Genomic DNA, 22,267 nt, shown 5'->3' with positions numbered 1-22,267 from the left:
AGTACAACCATCTTGTGTAGGTCACTGTTACTTGTGATTTCTGTGTCAACATTCAAACTTACATTCTAATGCAATAAACTTTCCTTGATGACTCAGAAGCTGTTTTGTAATTTTAGACAGTGAACTTAAAACCTCAAAATGATAAACTTTCTGAGTTGGAAGAGACCTTCAAGATTACCTTATCTCCTTACTTTTCAGATGAGCAATTTGAAGGTAAAATGATTGAGCATTTTGAGCCTCACACACAGCCTTAACAGGACTGGTATTAGATCTCTTGTACTACAGTTCATTCTTCTCTTTTCGTGGTCCAATTGGCAGAACTTTTGGAAATTATTCAGGAGGCTCCTTTTTGGAGTTCTAAACAACTTATTACCCAGAATCTGTGGCCTTCTTTTTTCTAGACAACCTAAATCAGTACCTAACCTCCACACTGCAAGGCTGCTCACACTCTCACCATAGGAAGCAAATGTCACTTGGGGAGGCCAGAGAGGTCGCAGCACACTTCACTGGAGGATGGCAGTTGCGTTGGGAGGACAATGCCTTGGCTTTCTTGTCAGGCTGAACCTGGCCTTCTATTTTCCTTTTATTCAAAAAAACTGACTCTTTCCCACATGATCTAACAATACAAAATTAGATCACAGAAGCACAGTATTTGGAAATTATACAAGGCACCAACCTTATATAACTTGATGCCATTAACATGTTGACTACTGATTATCACTCATATGTAATTTGATACTGTAAGAAACTTTCTATAACAAGTAGCAATGGAGTAAAGATTCAACTGTCAAGGGAACAGCATAGAGAGTAAACAAATCATTAACTTTCCACCATGTACCCGGTTACATCACCGTTCAAACAAAAGAAATCTGGTAGAATTGAGATTAAGAAAGTGAAAGAAGCAGTCCAGCCTACAAAGTCCTCGAGCTTATTCTCCTGCTTCTAATTTTTTCTTAAAAGGCCCTATAGATCGTTCTTGCACTGTACTTACAAAACTAAAAGCTTGTAATTGAATTTCATAATACTCCATTTTAAATGTCACTGGCCCCGTTTCTTACCATCCTCATTTTCATCAAACACTGGCTGTTTGCTTGAAGTGCTGGCGCCCATGATCAAGTCTGTCCTGACCTGGACCCTCCAGTTACATTATTCTTGCAGAAGCATTCATCTTTGCTCAAAACAAGTCCAGAAAACTTGCTGGGTATCTAGGAAAGAAAAAAGAAACTGCATCCTTATGTGGCATACTCTAGATGCCCTGAATACAGACTATGGCTGAAATATTAGCCTAATCTGTATCGCAGACATAGAAATTTCTGCTCTTGACAATTATGATTTCAGAACTAGTAACACATCAAGCAATAACAGAACAAACCATTTCTTCAGTAGCAGACCTCTACTTACAAAGCAGGAGAGAAGTAGATTACTTTTCTAAGTATGAAGAAAATTTATGAGATCAACAATGCTTAATTTAACAAGAAAATTAAAATATTACATTTTTACATATTTGAGAAAAGAGCTAATTTTAGATTTTATTTTTTGTTGTGTGACCAACAATTTTAATTTCTACATCCATAGAAGTATAAATGTGTGGTAAAACCAATGAATGTTTAATTTTTTAAAAAATTACAGTAAAAGGCACATTGCCATGAATCCCACTCAAAATGCACCTCCTCACTTGGAACACACTTTCCCACTGTTTGCTTTCTCTCGGAAGTAGTTCTCAAGGTTCTCTTTCCTGTCCTTGTTGGACTGCTGTGACTGCCTTGATGTCCTAAATGAATTAAAAATATTAAATTTTCCTGGTCCTTTTGATTTTGACAGAGAGCCTGAGTAAGATGGGCGAGGCCATGCCACGATGTTTCTGCGAGCCTGGCTTCCCGTTACTGGCAGCATCATGCACTGCATTTTGTGTTTTAAACATACCACATAAAGTTTCACAAAAGAGAACTTCCAGCACTGTTTCGGAAAGTGGCAAGATTAGGAGATGTATTCAAAGTCAGGGGGAGTATTGTGAAGGGGAATAAATGGCAGTGTATCTTTGACTGTAATAATTTGTCTTTATTTTAAAAACTTGCCATATATTTTGACCCGCCTTTGTATATGCCATGCCCTTCATCTCTGCCCCAGAAGGTACCAGACTGTTATAAGCAGAGTTCTGGAGAGGGATCCACCATTCCAGCAAGTAGGTACATTTCTCTAGATATTTCTATTTTTCCTTCCCCTCAACTTGGAGATAATAATGGTTCTACCCAAAGAAGAGTTTAATGTGACACAAATACAGTATATTTAACTCTATAAATGTATACGTGTATTTATATATGACATTACTCCTTATATCATATTGTATTTATATGTATATTACACAAATATGTCTTTATGCAGTTACACAAATGTAGCTAGACACACATACATTTAACCCAGAAAGCATTTTCACAGCGTAAGTGCTCAATAATTGTTGAGCACTGTAATGCCCAAAGTAAATGATGAATCTGAGAGATAAAATTGCTTAAGTGGCTTTGTTCCCCTTTAAAATATAATGTTAAAAATTCTTATTTCCCCTGAAATTGGCACAGAGAAATAGCAGCCTGGGTTCCAGTCCTAAACTGACATTGATCGTGGCTTGGAACAGTTTCTTAACCGCTGGTCTCAAGCACAACAGTGTCTCCCTCAGAAATCCCAAGATCAGATGCCTGTGTCAGGGAGTCCATGCAAGTAGATGATCCAGACCTAGTACATGGCATTAGTCAATGGGGACACTGGCCTTATCAAAGGAGGTAACTACTCTAAGATCAAGAGATCACTGCCAAGCATCAGTCTTTCAGGTCTATGACATTAACTCTTCAGGTCTATGACAAGGATGGGGTTCTAACTTTTATATAATAATATTTTAAAGTTCAGCTCAGCTATGCCACTTAGGACAAACGTGGCTCATGGATACAGCTAATGGGACAAGTAACACAATGCCTGGTACATAACATGCACAGAATTAATGTTAGCTACTGCTATTTTTTATAATAGCACTATTTTCTCACTGTGTATAATTTTTAATTACTGACACCTGTTATTTATCTTGTTCTTCGTGGATTTATACCTGAAGGAAATATAGACTGCAGGCAGAATTGCAGAAAGTGTCCAAGTTAGCATGGGTTATTAGATGACTAGGAAAAAAAAAAAAAAAACTCTTGGGAAACCCCTGTGAAAAGGTAGAAGAAAAGCTCACTTTCCCATTAGCAAAATGTAAATAAAATTTTCATCTGGAAGGCAGACTCATTAAGGAAATGCGATTTTTCATACTGAAAGCCAACTGCTGGCAAAGTGCCTTATGGACTTTAAAAAGAATCATTAAATGGAGCAAAGAAAAAGTCAGCAATTAGGAAGCAACCAATTAAACTGCCAGGAGAGGGGAGGGGCCGGGCAGGTGGAAACAGGTGGCCAAAGCAAGCCCCACGGGATTGCTGAGATGAAGGCAGCCGGAACACCCAACCATCTTCCCAGGCTGAAAACTCAAAAGGCTTGAACTCCAGCAGAAATGGAAACTACGAAGCAAGTGGATGCCCTTACGTTTTGCTGACGGATAAGAAGAAGAGGACCTTTTGTTTTATGACGACATTTACAATCTAGAAACAATGGAGAATAGTGTAAAGACATAAACACTGATAGTACTAGAAAAGGAGGAGTAGTCCTAAAGGAAAAAGTAATTGTAAGGAATCGTGCTTGTGAACACTGCAGACTTGCGCTACCAACACCTGAGTACATGTAGCTTTCTTGTATTGTTCTTCACCTCTTAGCCTTTTCTCATGCATTCTTTCTTCTTGCAAGACAAAATGTCACAAGCATTGACCTTGCAAGTTGTCAAATCAGAAGGAGAAAGAGAGGAACACCATCATAATTTGCCGCATTTCAGAGTTTCGTTCTGTGTTCACTATGGATCAGTGAAATAAAGAAAATATATAAAAGGGAATCCCCTTAGGAGAGGGCAGGCAGGTGGAAAGATCCAGCGGATGGAATGGTATCTGATCCACTGCCCCCAACACATGTAATCCAGTCTACAACTGCCTTTCTCTTTTTGCCTCTATTTGGATAAGCAAATTAGAGAATATGTTCCCACATCCAGAAAGAAATAAACCTTTTTGTAGCATGAAAATGAAGACATATTCTTTCAATTTTGCTGAATACAGCCCAGAAGAACTGTATTATTCTCCTTTGCCAATTACTCTCTGCTTTCTGATATCCTGATTCTAAATTCACAGCAATAGATAAGGGTTATGAGAACAGTCTCCATGCTTGGAAATGAAAATCCAAAGCACAGAAAATATAAAAGGAATAGAAGGTTTTCCTTGCAGGAACATAGAACCTCTCAGATTCGACCTTCACCTAGGCAATGATCACATTGCTCAATTGCTGGCAAGTCCTCTGATCTTAAACTTAACCTTTAACCTGTCAGGAGGTGACCTTTCCCAGCAACTGAGGACCCCAGGTCCAGAGCAAACATCTTTAGACTTGGAGAACACAGGGTGTAATGCAGAAAGGCTGGGACTTCCCGTAAACATGTTTACATTACTTTGTCACAATATGTACATGCATGAAAGATTTCGGCATTTGAAAAACAACTTGCATTGTGTTGCATACAAACATTCAGAAACACAGGAAGGAAGGAAAATATGAAAACACCCAAGTTAAACACTCTCAGTTAATAACTTTGTACTATTCAACTTGGCGTCACCATTTTTAGATACCTGAATGATAAACGATAGGAAAACATCGTTTCACGTTGGTGCTCTTGTGAAATTGATTCCTCTTTCCTACTGGCAAAGATACCCACCATCACCAGCCAGATGTGCATTTTACACTCCACTGCCAACATTTTTACACACATAGCAAAGGGTTTTTTAATGAGACATCTAAATATAAATAAAATAAAATATGACATCATTAATTCGGTATATTCCGCACCTTGCCGGGCTCTTTTACCATCGTGTTTCTGAGGTCGGAGTATAAGTATATTCCTATTTACAGCTCTCATCTCTGCTTTTTAAGTGCAGCATAGCACTCCACTGTATGAATACAACACATTTTATTTTCTAAGTAAAACTATTTCACTTTAGCCCTAGGGCAGGGGATGACGAGGAGATTCTGGTAGACACAAAGCCAACCATTAAAAACAGTTTTTTGCTTGTTTTAAAGCTGGATTGAGAAACACTTCCGTTTACTCCACCCAGCAGATACTTACTGATGTCTGTCTGGGGGACCAAGCAGGGTACCAGAGTATCAGGACGATCTGGCTGTGTTATCCCCACTGCTTGCCTTTGTTTCACTTCTGCTCATTTTTAACTTCCAGGCTTCCCAACAGCGCGCTGGCACGCAGTAAAGGCCACTGCTTCCCCCGGCCCAGTCCTCCCTCCACCGGGGCACCGGAGCTCAGAGCGATGCTCCGTCCCGGGCCACACAACTCCGCGGCGCGCAGGGCGAGCTCAAGGGACCGAGGAAGCACCTACCTGTGCGGCCCGCCCGCGGCCTGGAGCGCGCGGCTGCCCGGCCTGGCTGAGCTGCGGGCTCCGGTCGGTCCAGCGCCGCGGGCGCAGCTCCCCGGGGGGCGGCGGCCGGGCGGGGAGAGCAGGAGGAGGGTGCAGAGCAGCCGGCGGCGTCCCCAGGCGGCGCCCTCCGAGCGTCCCGAGCGCGCGGAAGCCGGACGCCAGCCGGGCAGCGCAGCGACGGCCGTGGGCGGTTCCGAGAGCGCGCGGGGACCCCGGGCGCCTCCGGGGCTGGGCCGGGCCGAGCCGAGCCGAGCGGGGAGGGGCGGGGCTCCCCTGCAGTGACCCCTCCAAAAGACGCGGCCAGGCTGCCGTGGGGGAGGGACGGGGTGGGGCAGAGGGTGGAAGTGGGGGTGACAGGTAGGGTCCCCCGGATCTCGGAGGGTTTTACAGGTTCCGACGGGGAAGACCACTTAGGGACTCTGCTCCTGGAGATTTTCTCCCTTTGCTGCTGGGCTCGCGGAGGCAGGGACGGGGACTTCGGGACCAGCGTGCCTTGCAATCAGTGGAGGGAGAGAACGTTTGGGGGACCCAGTGCTCCTGGCTCGCGGCCCCCAACTTTTCCACGCGTCTTCTTGCGTCCCGCCTGGAAGTGGGGCGGGGACAGTTTCCTTTGCCTCACTTACCGGAATCCACGCGCTCCAAGGACTTAGGTTTTCCCTCTCACCCAAGAGTTGCGCGCTCTTTGGCCCAGAGCGAGCGTCACAAAAGGTTGCTTTTGGCACCGCCAGGGTGCGCACGGCGGGCAGCTGGCTCTGGGGAGCAGGGATCCTGCGGTCCTGGTGGGGACTGGGTGGGAACAGCCTCTAGCCGGCTCCTGGCTGTCCTGTAATCAGATTTTTAAATAGAGAGTTTGAGGCTTTTATAGGAAGTGGATGCGACTCGAGATCATACTCATAAGTGAAATAAATCGGACTCACGTGTAAATACCATATTGTCTCCCTAGTGTAAGAAACTGAAAAAGTAAATAAGATCCAAGATCTTCATACAATAGATACTGTGAAAGAGTAGGAGACTGCTCAGGGGGAGGAACGGCTGGGATGGGGGAGAGGAAAAAAGAAAGGGAAAAGGAAAAAAATATAAATTTGTGTATATATATACATAAGATGGCTAAGAGGATTATACTACTGATACTATTAGTTCATGGAAAAGGATAATTAATACTCATACAGTTCATCAACTTTGCATGTCTATATCTGGTAATCTAAGCAACATCTGAAGATAACCATATGCAATATAACAACCAATGTTAAATTCCTACCATCTTGTTTTGAAAGCCCATATTGTTACTGGTTTGGGTGGGGGGTTGTTTGTTTTTGCAGTTGTTTATTTGTCTCTTTTTTTTTCCTGTGTTTTTTCTCTTTAAAATAATAAATAAATCGAACTTTGACGTTAAATCTCTCATGATCTTCGCACATTAGCATTTTTTTAAACGTTAAAAACGTATAGGTCAAACACAATGTGTCTGTCACTGTTTGCAGACTCCTGCTTTTACTCTGTTTAGATGTGAACTTCCACAGAGGGCAGGAACTCTGTTGGCATTATTCATCCCTGTTAACGCAGACTCTAAGGTGGCTCTTGATGTACCTTAAGTATCAGCTGAAATTGTTGAAGTGTTGGCAGTCACTTTGCATCAAGAGCCACACAGGGGTCCCATTCTATTCATATTTAGTATCTAACATTGTATTTCCATCTAACCTTTGCCTCTTCTTTCTCTCCTCTCAGCGAAGGGCTACCTTCCTCTGTAACAATTTAAAATGCAGGATAACCTTTAACTCCAGCTAACCCAGTTGTTTTTTGAGGTCCAGAGGAAGGGATTTCCCAAGCTGGACAGTGAGTTAGTGTCAAGGCTGGGTAGAAGCATCTCTGCATTCTCCGTAGCACCTTTATTCCCATTTCTTTATGCAGAACCTAGCTGGAAAGGGTTAGATGCTGTCAATTAGCACTGAATGTACACTTTGGAAAAAATTGTAAAGGTAACAAAGTTCAGGGGGGGGTGAATTTTTAAGGAATTTGTTTTCAGTAGAAGGTTTTATTCCTAAGCCCCAAATCGGGCACCTGGTTAAAAAAAAAAATCATCTGATAGCATACTCATGGCATTGGAGGTATGCCACAGATTCGTTGGATCTGCATTAGTATCTTTTCACCCTGAGGGTGTAATGATACAAGTTATTAATAATCAAACTGAAACTGCATGGACAGGAGCTGAGACTAGAACAGAAATCTCTGTAAACTTCCTAAGTTTGGTATTCTGGTTGGCAGAGAGGTCTTTGGAGTCAGGTGGCCTTTCACCAAACACTAACACTTCCACTTGACATCTCTGAAGTGTTGGTAACATCACTTACAGGTCATAAGCTCCAGTTTTCCAGTTTTGGTAAAGGAAATAATGGTCATCTCTATCAGCTCTGATAGAGATTGGTGCAGGATTAAATTATAAATATATATATATATATGGTACTTAACTTGGTGCTAGGCAGCCCAGAGCAAACACTCAGAGACTGGCAACTGTTAAGATTGCCATTTCAATAAGCAGGCTATCAAGTAGGCCCTCATTATTCTAGGATCTACACTGTACACCATCCCTATGCTGATTCAGTCACTTGTTTTTTAAAAAAACTACTAATCAGTCCTAATGCATGTGCTTATGTAGAGGCTTGGCATACATTTTATAGAAAAAGTGATTCATACTTCTGTATCATTTGCAGTCTGTCAAAATGCAGAGCTGGCTCCAAAAGCTGGTTGTGTATAATCTTTTATCTATTCAGTTGTCCATATTCTCTTGTCAGTGTTACTATCTTAAACATAGCTAGCTATTGGAGAAAGGCAGACGCTGCCCCTGAAGGTGCTGGGAAACTAGGTTGTGTACACATGGCAATCTCTGGAGCCCTCCAGTGGAAAGGAGAATGAAATAACAAGTAAATCAGTGAGGAAGTGGTCCAGATTAATATACAGAATTATTGTTGTCATTTTAGAGATAAGGGCTCACTATGTAGGTCAGGCTGGCCTGGAACTTACAGTGATTCTACTGCCTCAGTCACATGAGTGCTGAGATTGCAAGCGTGCACCACCACAACCTGCTGATACACAGGATTATTTAAAATGCACAGAGGAAATATGGCTCACAACATAAATTGTAATACATTGCAAATTCAATCGTAATTCCTGGCTTAAAACTGTCCACTCAATCCTACTGAATGCAGAGTAAAATGATGCCCTTGATTCTAGTAAACTTGGCTTTATGTTGTCCATCGGATCTCTCTGTCCACTCATCCAAGGTCAGTGCCTCTCTGCTCACTCCATGAAAGCCCACAGCGTCCTGCTCTTTGCAGATCACACCAGGCTTGTTCCCACCTCAAGACACAAGTCGTTCTTCCTTAGGCACAGACATTATTTTACACTCCTCAACTGCCAGCTCATCTTTCTCAGCTCATGTTTATTGTGGCCACAGAGACTTTTCCTCAACCTCTTCATTAAAGCCCTTTCCCCACCATCTCCTCTATTCTTCTTCATGAACCTGAACGTCTTCCATTTCTTCACTCATCACAAGCTTTAACTATCTCATATGTGTGACATCTGTGCTTTGTATCCCTCCACAGAATACAGATCTCAGAAGGTCAAGAAGCTTCTATTTCCTCCTCCATTATATGTATAGCACTGAGCCAGTGTTTGGCACTTAGGAAATATTTAATAAATACATGTTTATTTAATTCTATCCTTTTATGGATAGCTCAGGGGAAAGTACAGAGAAGACATTTGACACCTCAAAGCAGAACCACTCACTCACGAAGTAACCGTGGGCTATGATGAAAACCCGTAAAGATAAGTTTAGCAGCAGTGAGTTCAGCCAGAGATTGATAGGCGCCCCTGTGAGTATCTCATGAAGCACTCAAGAGATCGGTTAGCTCAACCTGAGGAGCCAGAAGCCTCTGTTACATTTGTTTTCTGTTCTAAAGGATTAGTGAAAAGTCATTAGACAGGATGGCATTCTCAGTCTAGAGAAAGGATACATAAAAATGTAGTATTTTGGAAGAATTATAAAATGTTTAGTGTGAATGGAATACAGAGAATGTGGTGTGAAGTGAGAACGGTTGGGAGGAAGCTCTTAAAGGACCAAATATACTGTGAATCTGAAGCTTTAAATATAATAATGGCAGTGGGAAGATCTTATATGTGTTGGCAGGAGAATACAACTCATTAACTTTAGTTTTATTAAGATCATTTAGCTCTTATTTTAAAGAGAAAATTTTATGGGTTTTTTGGACTTTTATGCCATTTTTCTCTGTTATGAGCTCTTGAAGCAACAAGAAGATCTCAAGCAGATTGAGCATAATGTCTCATGTTTAGTAAATTCTCCAGTCTGCACTGCGTCTAGCTTGCTGTTCAGATTTACCTGGTTTGTCCACATCTACAAAGACAACCTCTTTGAGGAACTCCATGGAATAATTTGAAAAATGTTTTCCTGTTCTATATAATCCTGGCAAAGAGCCTCTATTTGATTTTCCAATCTTATTAAATGACTAACATATATTTTCTAAATGGCTTTTACAAATTCTGTAACTCAAGTTCATTGTCTGTGTAGTACCCCATTCCTGCTGTTGATCATTTGTCTGGAGTGGAGATGACTCCATGCTAGCAGCTGGAACTGGCCACTCCTCATTTTGAAGGAGCAAGCATTCTAGCAAGTTCATGATTCACAGCATACCATCTTTACTAATTCTCTCATAGGTTTCACATAATGTAAGCGAGGGGGAAACAAACTAGGGAGTAATGAAAACATTTATTTCTAGCTCCCCAAATAAAAGATAGACATAGTATCAACATTCTTTCTAATATACACTTATTTAAAAAAAACAATCAAAAGAGAGAAGTAAAATTGGTCTGAGTTAAAGCACAGAAGAAATGAACATTTATGGTTAATATATCTTCACACACTTGTTCCATAGCATTCAGTGGGATGTGAATGACTCAACTGCTTTCCCAGAAAATTTGCACAATAGAGAACTGCTTTTGAGCAAAAATAATTTTAGTATCGTAAACCTGAGCTCATTTCCTGATTCTAACACTTTAAAACTTTGTACTCTGTGCAAGTAATTTAGATTCTGAGACTGTTTCTTTCTCTGCATGATATGAATGTTAATAATATCTACTCCTGAAGAGTGTTGAAATGACTGAATGAGATAATAACAGAGAAGCATTTAGTGTAATGCTTTGTGTCATACAGGTGCCCAAAAAGAGTATTATCATTACACCAAATGCATTTTTCGTGCAAAAATAAGTTTGGAAGAGTACCCATCTCACTGTATCCTCATAGCACTGTTTTAAAGGTTGATTGTTACGACCATGAATTCATTATTGAAAAACACAGGTCTCTTATTTTAAGGAGTCATCTATTTAAAAAAAAAAAAAACACTGCTATATAGAGTGACAGAGTTATCACAGCAGGAGTTAGAATGCCTTGTGAGTACAGAAATGAAGTACCTAGCCTACTCTGATGATGTCAGCAAGAAAGTCATAGAAGAATAATATCCAAGTGTGGTCTTCAAAGTAGCTACAAGATTGTTGTGCAAAGGGAAGGAAGAAACTGTCCATCCAGAAGGAACAGCATGAGCCAAGCTGTAGGGCAAGAAAAGAGAAGCTCATATTCAAGGGAACCCAGGAGCTTTGGTGTGGCCAGTTGAGGAGGAAGAAGGCATGCTACACAGTCAGAATGGTAAATGCAATGCCCTGGGTGTGATACAGGTGATGCACATTCATATCGCAGGCCCATAAATCATGTAGTGTTAAAAGAGAGGGAAAAGAGAAAAAAATGAATGAAAACTCCCAATAATAATCACAAATATTTATGGAATATTTTGTATGTGCCGGGCAATGAGCTCAGCAATTTGCACCCTTTCATTCAATTATAACCTTATTGATGCTCAGCCAACAATACTAGGGGTTTAAGGAGGTCAGGTCATTGCAGTAGAATCACAGAATAGAAGCCCAGAAGGTTTGATATCATAGACCAGGATCTTTGCTACTACAGAATGCTTCTTCCTGAATGATGCTCTCATATCTAGAATTAGAACAGTGGGACTTGCCTGTCACCTGAAACACTCCTTAGGGTTAGCTGTCACCTGCAGGGACATCATTAGTCCATATCTATGATCTAAGTTTTTCATATGGAAAATGGAAAAGTTGGGCGAAGTAGTTCCTACGGTTTCTTCTTGTATTGTTATTCTACAACAATGTAAAGTGTCCTGTGACCTTTGGTTAGAATGACTGCTATCTTTGTTTGACCAGGATTCAGAGAGACTGAGGTTACAAAGATAATGGGCTTTCAGTCTGGCAAAAACTAGACTCTTGGTTCCCAATGTGTTTTCGTTATTATAGATACAACCTATAGAGGGGAGCACTCTGAATTCCTTTGGCTAAGTTTTTTTTTTTTTCCAGATAAAGTCTCAAGGAACTGAGATATAGAGTTATGGGATTTAAATTTTAGATAAGTCATATAATACTAGAAGCAGAAGGAAGATTATTCGAAGGAGTCTAGGTTTTACTTTTTTCTTCTGGTGCACATTATGCTTGAGTTTTGGAAGATGATATCTCTTCCATTTTCTTGAGAACAATGAGCTGGTTTGTTCTGTCAAAATTACCTTTGTACTAGTATTTGAAGAATGTGCACCGACAAAATTGCAGGAGCTGTAATCTGTTGAAATTATCTTCATTGATGAAAGGAAACGCTGGTGTAGAAATGATGACTTCCTTGCTGGGCATGGTGGCACATACCTGTAATCTCAGCACCTCCACTTCGAGGCTGAGGCAGGAGCAGCACTGAGAGTTTATGGCCAACCTGGGCTATAGAGTGAGTTCAAGGCCAATCTCGACAACCTAGCGTGACCCTGTGTCAAAAAACAAAACAAGACAGTGATCTTCATTTTAATGAGAACTTTTTCTTTCAAACATACCTGAATCTAGGCAACAGTGATTTCAAGTAACTAATAAAAATTATCAGTGTGTGAAGGGTAAGGACTCAGGGACTCAGAAGTTACTTTATTGAACTTAACACTTAAATCTAGACTGAGATTTGAATCATGGTAACAGTAAACCAGAACCTTGTTTTCTCCATCCAAACAATGACTACTGTGATTTTAAACAGTTAAAAATTTCTGCTTATTTTGAATACAAATGCCTCGTACAGTCCTAAAGATTCCACATGCAAATAACCCTAAATCAGAGTCCCTGTTCTTCTTATGCAATGATTCCTGTTGCTGAAATAGATAAAACTTCTACTTCATCTGAACACGAGTGGTCCTAAAGGTCCCTACTGAAAATATATCTAAACATCTGGCTTTTTGCTTTCAATTTCTGACTTTCATCACAAAATTATATACATGTAATGTATTTTTAAGCAAAACATTTATAAGTGGTGTTAGCTTTGTAAGTTCCTGCTTCTTATTTCCAGTTCTTGTTAGAGTGAACAAATATGATTGTAAAACACAATGGTAGTCAAAAATTTCCATTGATCTAGAAAGCTCAAAGAATGAGGAAGAACAGTTCAATGAAGGCTTAGCAAATGGTACAACTACCATTTTAAATATCATGAAGTACAAAAGGTCTGTTTAAATTTATGTATAATATTAGAAAATTCACAACTCTAAATATGAAGAATAGATCCAAACTTTCTTTTCTTTTTGGAAGAGAATAAAATCAAAAGAAATAAAACAGAATTGAGTCAGTCAAAACAAAACAATGAACGTGATACAAGACTTCAAAGCAAGATAAATGGTAGTCAATAATAGCTGCCATAGTGCCTCTCTCTATCTTCAAAATAACTGCTCATACCATTAGACATAATAAAATAAAACAAAATAGAACAGAATAAAACCAATCAAAACCAAACAATGAAAGCAATACAGGACTTCAGAACAAGACCATAGGAAAATAACAGTGGTTACCATAATGCATCCTGCTATCTTCAAATAGCTGCTTATACCATCAGACATAATAAAATGAAACAAAACAAAATAGAATAGAATAAATCAAAAGAAAAGAAATTAAGCAATACAGGGCTTTGAAACAAGATAAGAGGAAATCAATAATGGCCATAATACATTTTGTTATTTTTTAGATAGCTGTCCATGCCATCAAACGTAATAAAATCAAACAAAACAAAACAGAGTAAAACCAAAACTAAGCAGAATAATGAAAACAACACAGGGCTTCAAAACATGGTAATAGATTAACAATGGCCTTCCCTTTTTTTGACGTTTCCCACCCTTTCACTTTCACAATATCTATTGTGCATTTTGGATCCAACTAACTCCTTTAGTTTTTATACTAGGGAGACAACATGATGCTCACACATGTGACCCTGAACCGTTTCACCAGTGAGCATGATCTCAAGTCGTATCCATTTACCTATGAGAGCCCTGAGGTTATCTTTCTTTATAGCTGAGTAGCTTTCCATTGTATAAAAATGCCATATTTTTCTTATCCATTCTGCAGTTAGTGGACAAGCTACCACTACTTTTTTTTTCTGGTTCCCTGTCACATAGAGCATTGTTTTTTCTCCTTTGACTTTTAGTGTGTGAATTTCTTTTTGAGTTAAATGTGTTTCTTTAATAAAACATATTGAGTAGTCCTGTCTCCTGACCTACTCTGCCTATTTCTTTTTATTGGTGAACTGAGGCCATCTGCATTAATGATCATGGCCAACATGCACCGGCTCATGTCTGCCATGCTATTCCCCTGCCATTGGCTCCCTACTTTGCCCCTCCATTCCATTGTCTGCCACACTCAGTGATACCCTTCTGCAGCTGTTCTGGAACCATTCTTTTTTCATTCCTCTCTATAATGTCCTTCAGTATTCTTTGTTGGGTTAATTGGTGGTCATGAATTCCTTCAGTTGTTCTTTGCCATGGAAGTGTATTGTTTCTCCATTAATTTTGAAAGATAACTTTTCAGGGTACATCAGTCTGGGTTGGAAGTTATTTTTCTTCAGGACTTGAAATACTTCACTCAAACCTCTTGTTGACTTGATGGTTTGTGTTGAGAAGTCTATTGTGATTCTTATGGGTTTTCCTTTATGGATGATCAGTTTCTTTTCTATGAGAGCTTTTAATAGTCTTTTTTGTGCTGAATTTCTCGGATCTTGATTATTGTATGCCTAAGTATAGACTTATTTTGGTTATGGCCAGCTGGAGTTCTATGCCTCATTTATCTGAATGTCATATTCTTTTCCTATGCTTGGGAAGTTTTCTGCTATTACTTCTGCAAATAGACTTTTATTTTAAAGATACTAAAATACAACAAAACAAGATAGAACAAAGCCAACAAGTCAATACAGCAAAATTGGCACAGAATTTCAGAGCAGGATATCAGGAAATAATAGCTATCATAGTATATCTTGGTATCTTCACAATAGTTGTCCATTCCATCAAGTAGCACAATCAAACCAAAATCAAAACACTATAAAACCAATCAAACAGAATATTGAGTAGGGTAAAACAACTAGTCATAACAAAGCAAAGTAATGAAAACAATATTGGACTTCAAAGACAAGATAGAAGAAAATCCCCCATATTTGCTGTATTGCATACTGTCATCCCCCCAAGAGATTCTCAGACCTCTGGCCCCAGGTCAGCATTATCAACCAAGCACACAGACATTTAGTTGCTTTATGTACCTTAATTGCTATGAACTCAGACTGACCTTGGAACCATCTGGTTGCTAATGTAGGGAGATGGGACATTTGATTCTCAGCCTGTACACAGGTAGGCTCACAGGAGACGCTGCTGACTTTTCTTTCCCTGGCATGCATGCGGCTCACGCCACTTACCAGGAAAGCTGGCTGGTTGCTTCCCTGGTTGATCCTCCAAGTCCCAGAATGGCTGATTCTTGGGAGACACTAACTTTTTTCTCCCTGGAATGCTGGCAGCTCATGTCACTTACCAGGAAGGCTGGTTGCTTTCTTGGTTGATCTCTCAAGTCCAAGCATGGTTGATTCTTGGGAGATGCTGAACTTTCTCTCCCTGATGTGTCTGTGGCTCACATTGCTTATCAGGAAGGCTGGCTGGTAGCTTTCTTGGTTGCCCACCCCGCAAGTCCCAGCATTTCTTGTTATTTTTAAAAGTTCTTTACTTTCGAGATTTCAAGCTATACACCTGTCTTCAAGGTCTGAAAGTTTTTCAGTTTCTTTCAAGTGGTTTTGCCATCTTTCAATGGAGTTTTTAATTTCCTGGCCATCTCTTTGAATCTGTGTCATGCATTCTAAATGTCTCTTATATTGTTCATTCATGGTTTCCTTCATTTTTCTATGCTCCTCTTTTTTTTTTAAATCTATGTCTTCTTTAGAAATGCTTAGCAATTCTTTTATTATGTTTTCCTTTTCTTCTTTTACCTGAGATAGTATTTCTGTTCTAGTTTCTTTTAAAGCTTCGTGAAGTTGTTTCTTTAATTCAGTTTCTATCACCTCAGAAACTTTAGGTATGTGACTCCCGATCTATTCCATGTTTATGTCTCCTGGACCAGCCTGATTGGGTTGGAGGCCAGAGACTGCCTTTTGCTTCTTTGTCTTGACATTTTCCTGGTTTTTTCCAGAGAAGTGTGTAGTGGGATCCTAGGCACTTCCTGGGCTGGCTACACTTTCTCCAAAGCATGACTGTTTGGTTCTCCTGGCCAGTGTTGGCTATGGGTATCCAGTGGTGGTTCCTGAGAATGCTGGTGCAGGGCCAGCTGCTATTTTTCCCAGCCCATGCTGGCTATCTAGGGCAGGAAGTATCCCCCACTGGCTGCTGGAGTGCATACAGGGGCAGGGCCAGCCACCATCTCCTGGCCCTGATCTGGTTATCGGCAGAAAGTGTCCCCCAGTGGCTGCTGGAGTGCCCCAAACTTTAGTTTCTTGAATTTAATGATTAATTTGTATCAATACTATTTTACAGTGGCTAAAAAATATAGTAAAATTATGGAAATAATATAAGCATTGCTTACTTTTTTGTGAATTTAATTATCCAATAATCTGATGATGTAAACAATTTTGTACTATACTAATGCAGCTTCTAAAGTTCAGCCAGGTTAAGGTATGTAACTATGAAACAGGATAGTATTAGAGACCACAGTGAAACCTGATTAGTCTAAGACCTCAGCATTGTTCCAAAAATGTCTTTGTCTTTAAATTATCTGTCTGGGATAGTATACTACCATAAGTGTTATAGCAGATTTAACTCAAACTTACCAATTATGGCTTTATATAAATTATTTAATATATTTAACAGTTTTTATTAGTACAAGTTTGGAGTACATAATGCACTTCTGATGGGGAGTTAGTACATGTACATAATGCATCATAATTCCTTTTTTTATATGCTTTCCTTCTGTCTCCATCTCACTCCATCCCTTCCCATTTGAGGCAGATCTATTTCTTTACTTTTATTATCTACCTTTTATTTTGCTCTTTACTCATATTACATACTTCAATTTCTGTCTATAATGTCTTTACTATATGTTAAAAATTTGAATTTTTCTAATAAGTCTAAGGTAATACCAAGTATTAACTCAAGTTCTACTTCATTAGTACCATCAAACACTTATACAACAGTGCAAGTGATTGAAGATTATGCCAAAGTCTTAAGAAAAGATGTCCTATTGTTATACTTGGAAGAAAGTGACTGCATCTATTCCAACCATTTGGGTCCCCATGGTGACTTTCTAGACCAGCACCTTTATATTCTTTATTCTTTCCCTCAAGCTTTGATATCTGAGATGTAGGAAACGTTTACAGACCCAGAGAGTATTCTTTACCTTTTTGATAATTTTAATGGATAATCAAGCCTTTACCTTGGTTATTCAGATGTCTGTACTGTTTGTGTATCTAGCACCCTACAGAAGAAACAAGATCAGACCAACAAGAGTTCAGACAGTGATCTTTAACTGTAGTAACAGAAACACTGTCCCTAGTTGAAAGTCAGTCTCTGCTTACATCTATCTTCATCCCTAGACCACACTGATCCCAATTTACATGATGAGAGCAGTGCCTGTTGCTTTTTCATGCTCAACACTGCTCCCATCTTAGGCAATTTTGTTACCAAACAGAGATGGAACATACATATAGGCAGAGAAGAATTCTAAATATCATCCATTTTCAATTCCAGATGTTTCTCTACAGTATTAAAAAAAAAATCTAATGTAGCATTTTCCTAATAAAAATTGGAATATTAATCAGAGAGGAAAGAGATCTGGCTTTTATTCAGTCTCTGCATTGTGTGCCAGTCACATGCAACATCTCCTTCATTTGAGGCATAAAGAAGATACTGTATCTGTCTCAAAAGTTCCAAGGGTAAATAATACACACGAGCTTCAGTATGTCCCTTAGTTAATACCAGTACCATGTAAACATTGTAATAAGCATTATTGTTGCTCTCACATAATTATTATCTGTGGTTTATTACAGAGAAGCTTGTTTTTCTCCAATTAGTTCTAATTTAACAGCAGACACCATTTTCTCCTCAAAGCCTGTAACTAACTGCTAAGTACATCCTTCCAAATTATTGGTTGTATAAGAACAAAAATCCATTGCTCTCACTCTGTATTAACTTGATAATAAATCCTTGTGTTATAAATAGTTCCCTTTCATGTCAGATGCAACTAGGAAGTCAAAGAAAATAATGTTATAGATAAAGAGAGAATTCTTTCCACTTTCTGGAGTGAATACAGGACTGCCAGTGTTCAAGATGTTCTTTTCCTTTTCATAGATCCCACTGACACTGCCTAATTGTGCAGCCTGATCATTCTCCATTATAGGCTTGCCAACAATTGAAGGATGATATTTTTTCTGTTGGAGAAGAGAAATAATGGTTTTCTTTTGCAACCTCCAATTTCCGTAATTTTTAGTTTTAACTTTTGGAAAGTTAAGATTGTAAGCTACAGAAGAAATCTTTCTAAAAATTTAAATTCATTTTTAATATATGTCATTGGGAATGTAGCTCAGTGCTAGAGCAGTTGCTTAGTATGTTCAGGATCATAGATCTAATTCTTAGCACCACACATGCACGTATTACACACACATTTATAAATATATATCTATACACATACACATACCTATGTATTCTGTTAATACAAGGTACTTTAATAAAATATTATTGAGATATATATATAAATTACACAAAAATATGTTAGGAATTAGCTTTATTTTTTAAAATATTTTCCCCATATATTTTCTAATTCTTTTAATAAAATATTTTACAAAAACTTTGTAGATTAATACTTTCAAAAATAAAAAAGAATGCACATCTTAAATTTTATTTTTAAGCATTTATATAATTTAGAAAGAAAATATTAGCAATATATTTGTAGCAATCATTGCTGTTTTGTGAGACTAGTGTTATTTGATTTTTAGAAAAGTTTTCTGTAATTTACAAATGATCTTCAATTGACGTATACTATTTTTACAGTCATGGGGGAGAAAGTTGTAAAAATTATAGTAAGCTTCAGTCCTCAAAATTGCAATGTTTGTTATACTCTTTGGGTATACTTTATTTTTTGAATTCTTGCAAATCATACTATTGTCCCTTGGTATATTAAAATTCTTACTTCATGGCGCCTTTATTATTATGATCGAATCCAGCTAGCTCTCACTAGAGCCAAGTCAGATCTTGGCACACGTGGACCCTTATTCATTTGACTTAGCTTGTGGAAAAGTCTCTCTTTGTGTAGAGACAAAGTAGGACATTGTTTCTCATGTTCTGAAAGCTGTTACAGTCAATCCTATGATGATATCTGTGCTCACCTCCTCCTAAAAATAGCCCATGGCTTATTAGTATAAACCAAAATCACATGTTCTGGATATTAAATCTTAGAGAATTGTATATTAATTAATTACTAGAATACTAGTATTTCACTAGCCTCAAAAAGTCTCCTGCTGATTGGAAAAAATTCTATTTTTTCATCTAGTTCTACTGACTTAGAATCATATAAGGTGAAACATAGTCTTCCAAGGATTGCTCTGATGCATATCTATAATTTCAAAGAATTTCAGCCTTCTTTTTCAAGAGCTGGAACCCATTCAGCAATTCAAATTTGAGGTAGAATTTCAATATAGAGAACAGCTGAAAGTGAGTAGTTCTGGCATAAGACAGCTGCAAAAGCATCACACACTGATTCTCTTCCACTTGATTACCAGCCCAGGTAAACTTTGTCTTAAATCATTTTGTACTACCACAACAGAACACCCAAGACAGGGTAATTTATAATGAATGGATATTTATTCCTCACATTTTTTCAGGTTGAGACATCAAAGATCAAGGTGCCCGTAAGTTAGGGGCAGGTCTCTCTGCTTCCAAGATGGCTTCCAAGATGGCACCTTGATGAGTGCTGGGTCCTCTGGAGGGGAGAAATGCCACCTCCTCACATGGCCGAAGAGTAAAAGTGGGCACACCCACTCTGCAGTCCTCCTCATAAGGGTGTTAGTCCACCCATGATGGCTTTCATGGCTGAGAGTTGATGGTCTCTGGGACTCCCTCTTTCTCAGCACTGATGGTTCCATGGATGGAAGTCTACTGTGGTGTTACAGGGCCAAGATTGAAATGGGTGCATTTGACACTGCACACTTAGCTGTGTCTTCAGTCTGTTTCACACAGAAAGGCCTTGTGAAGTAGAGATTGTGTTCTTTTAAAATATTGTTTTGATTTTAATCTAAGAAATAATATTCATTTATTTTTAGCAAATTCAAATTACAAAAAAGGTACAGAAAAATAAACCAAGTGCTTCACCCTCAATCCTTCCTTCTGGAAATAGCCACCCTTAACTGTTTGGTTTATTTTCCACTCCAACATCATGTTGTGACAAGTGGTTATTCTTAGATTTCGATCATATCAGAGGTCTGTAGGTATTATTTTAATAATATTCATTTTTCCTATCCAAAGCTACTCTCAGGAAAGAATCTGAGAAATATATTAATCTAAAGTTAGTGGCTCAGTTTTTTTGTACTGAAAGAAAAATTTAATTTTGTCTTTACAAGGCTGAGGATACAGCTCAGCAGCATAGCACTTTCCTGGTAAGCACAAGGTCCCAAGTTTGATCCCCAGTACCAAAAAAACCTTAAGATAATTTGTCTTTAGTTATAGAAATACATAATAAAAAATGTTAGTGCTACTCAACATCTCCATATCCAGAATAAAGGCATTTTAAGGGATAAGTATAACTAAAACACTTTTTAGATGCTATGGTTTGAATATATGCCCTTGAAGAAACTGCTCAAGAAGAAAGAATAACTGGGATGGGAGAAAGGAGAAAAGAAAGAAGGGAAAAATGCGTATCATATATATGATATATATGATCACATCTGATATATCACATATATGATACGATATATCATATATAATATGTATGATATGTATGAATATAATATATGATTTATAAACATGATGTATATCCTATATATGATAGACAATGATACTACTGATCTCTGTTAGCTCATCAAAAAGTACAGTTTGTGTTTTGATCATTTTTTCATTCCTTTATCTTGTAATCTGAGCAACTACCTTAAAGATAACAATATACAATATATTAACCATTGTTAATGTCCTGTTATCTTGTTTTGAAATTCTGTACATCATTTCTATTCTTCTTTCATTTAAAAAGGACCCTCAGTTAGTGTGTTAGAAGCTTAGTCTAGGCCACAATGAATGGAGCAGAAAGCGAAATGAAGAGGACAAACTCACAACTAATAACAGAAAAAGAGCTCAACAGAAATGAGGCAGAAAAGGTTGGATGGTAGGAACAGCTATTTTGGAGAAAACAAGACATCATAATAGGTAGTGCTGATTTAATATCCTCTTGTTTTGAAGTCCCATCAAGCTTTTGTTCTTCTGTCTCCGTCGGTTTTAACCTGTTGTATCTTACTGGATTTTATTATACGTGATAATATAAACAAAAACTTTTATAGACAAGGAGATTATATAGAAACCATTGTTCATTTTCTGTTAGTTGATTCTATATACCCTGTAATACTGTCATTCTCTTGAAAGGTTTTACATTGTTTTGATACGTTTTATGCTACAGTATACGAAGTTATAGATTTTAAGGGAAGAGACATTATGGTAACTACTATTATGTCGAGATTATCTTGTGGTGAAACACTATTTTGCTTAAATGGCTGTTTTGACCCGCGCTGTTTTGTTGTTATGCCCTCTTTTTTATCTCAATCTCCTTTTTATTATCTACTTTTTCATTTTTATCCTTTTAATTAAGGGAAAAATGAATAAAAAATAGCAGGATAGTAACCCACTTTGATTTCCTATTAACTTGATTTGAAACTCTGTATTGCTCTCACCATCTTGTTTTGACTGATTTTCCTCTATTCTATTATGCTTGATAGTACCAAGTTTGAAAGTATAGGCAACAACTATGAAGACAATAAGATTCATTGTGATGCCCATTCTGGTTGATTATTATCTTCTTTTGAAGTCTTCTAATGTCTCCAATGTTTTGGTTTTATTGGTCTTATTCTTTACTGTTTTGTTCAATTTTATTATAACATGATATAGGCAATTCTTTTTAAGATAACAAGAGGCATTATGGTAACCATTGTTGATCACATTGTATTTTGTTTTTACATTATGTATTATGTCCATCGTTTTGATTTGACTGACTCTGTCCTGGTATGTCACATTTGGTCTTACTTTCTTCAAAAAAAAAAAAAAGTAATAAGAACTGTGGGAGCAATAAAACCCAAAATGTGTAATTGTCATTGTACAAAA

General features: G+C 38.3%; 1 protein-coding gene across 3 annotated transcripts in view; it reads right to left on the bottom strand.

Moving 5' to 3' along the window:
- Stk32a (serine/threonine kinase 32A) overlaps nt 1-6,357 on the bottom strand; it is a 112,861-nt gene extending 106,504 nt beyond the window's left edge. The window contains exons 1-2 of one of the 3 annotated variants that reach the window (XM_013141215.3): nt 6,158-6,357; nt 1,059-1,205 (exon numbers count right to left, since the gene is read on the bottom strand). In XM_013141215.3, coding sequence (XP_012996669.1) covers nt 1,059-1,110 — 52 coding nt within the window. In that variant the 5' untranslated portion in view covers nt 1,111-1,205; nt 6,158-6,357. Of the gene's footprint in view, nt 1-1,058; nt 1,206-5,230; nt 5,418-5,495; nt 6,069-6,157 lie in introns of those variants that run through there. The other 2 variants (XM_003477205.5, XM_063232328.1) reach the window with 2 other exon arrangements.
- Between the last annotated feature and the right edge of the window lie 15,910 nt (nt 6,358-22,267).

This window comes from Cavia porcellus, unplaced genomic scaffold, assembly GCF_034190915.1.
Source record: "Cavia porcellus strain 051 isolate PalLab524CR breed Dunkin Hartley unplaced genomic scaffold, mCavPor4.1 scaffold_21, whole genome shotgun sequence".
Classification (NCBI taxonomy): Eukaryota; Metazoa; Chordata; class Mammalia; order Rodentia; family Caviidae; genus Cavia; species Cavia porcellus.
Note: the sequence above shows the minus strand (reverse complement) of the source record. Positions and strands in the feature narration are given on the sequence as shown.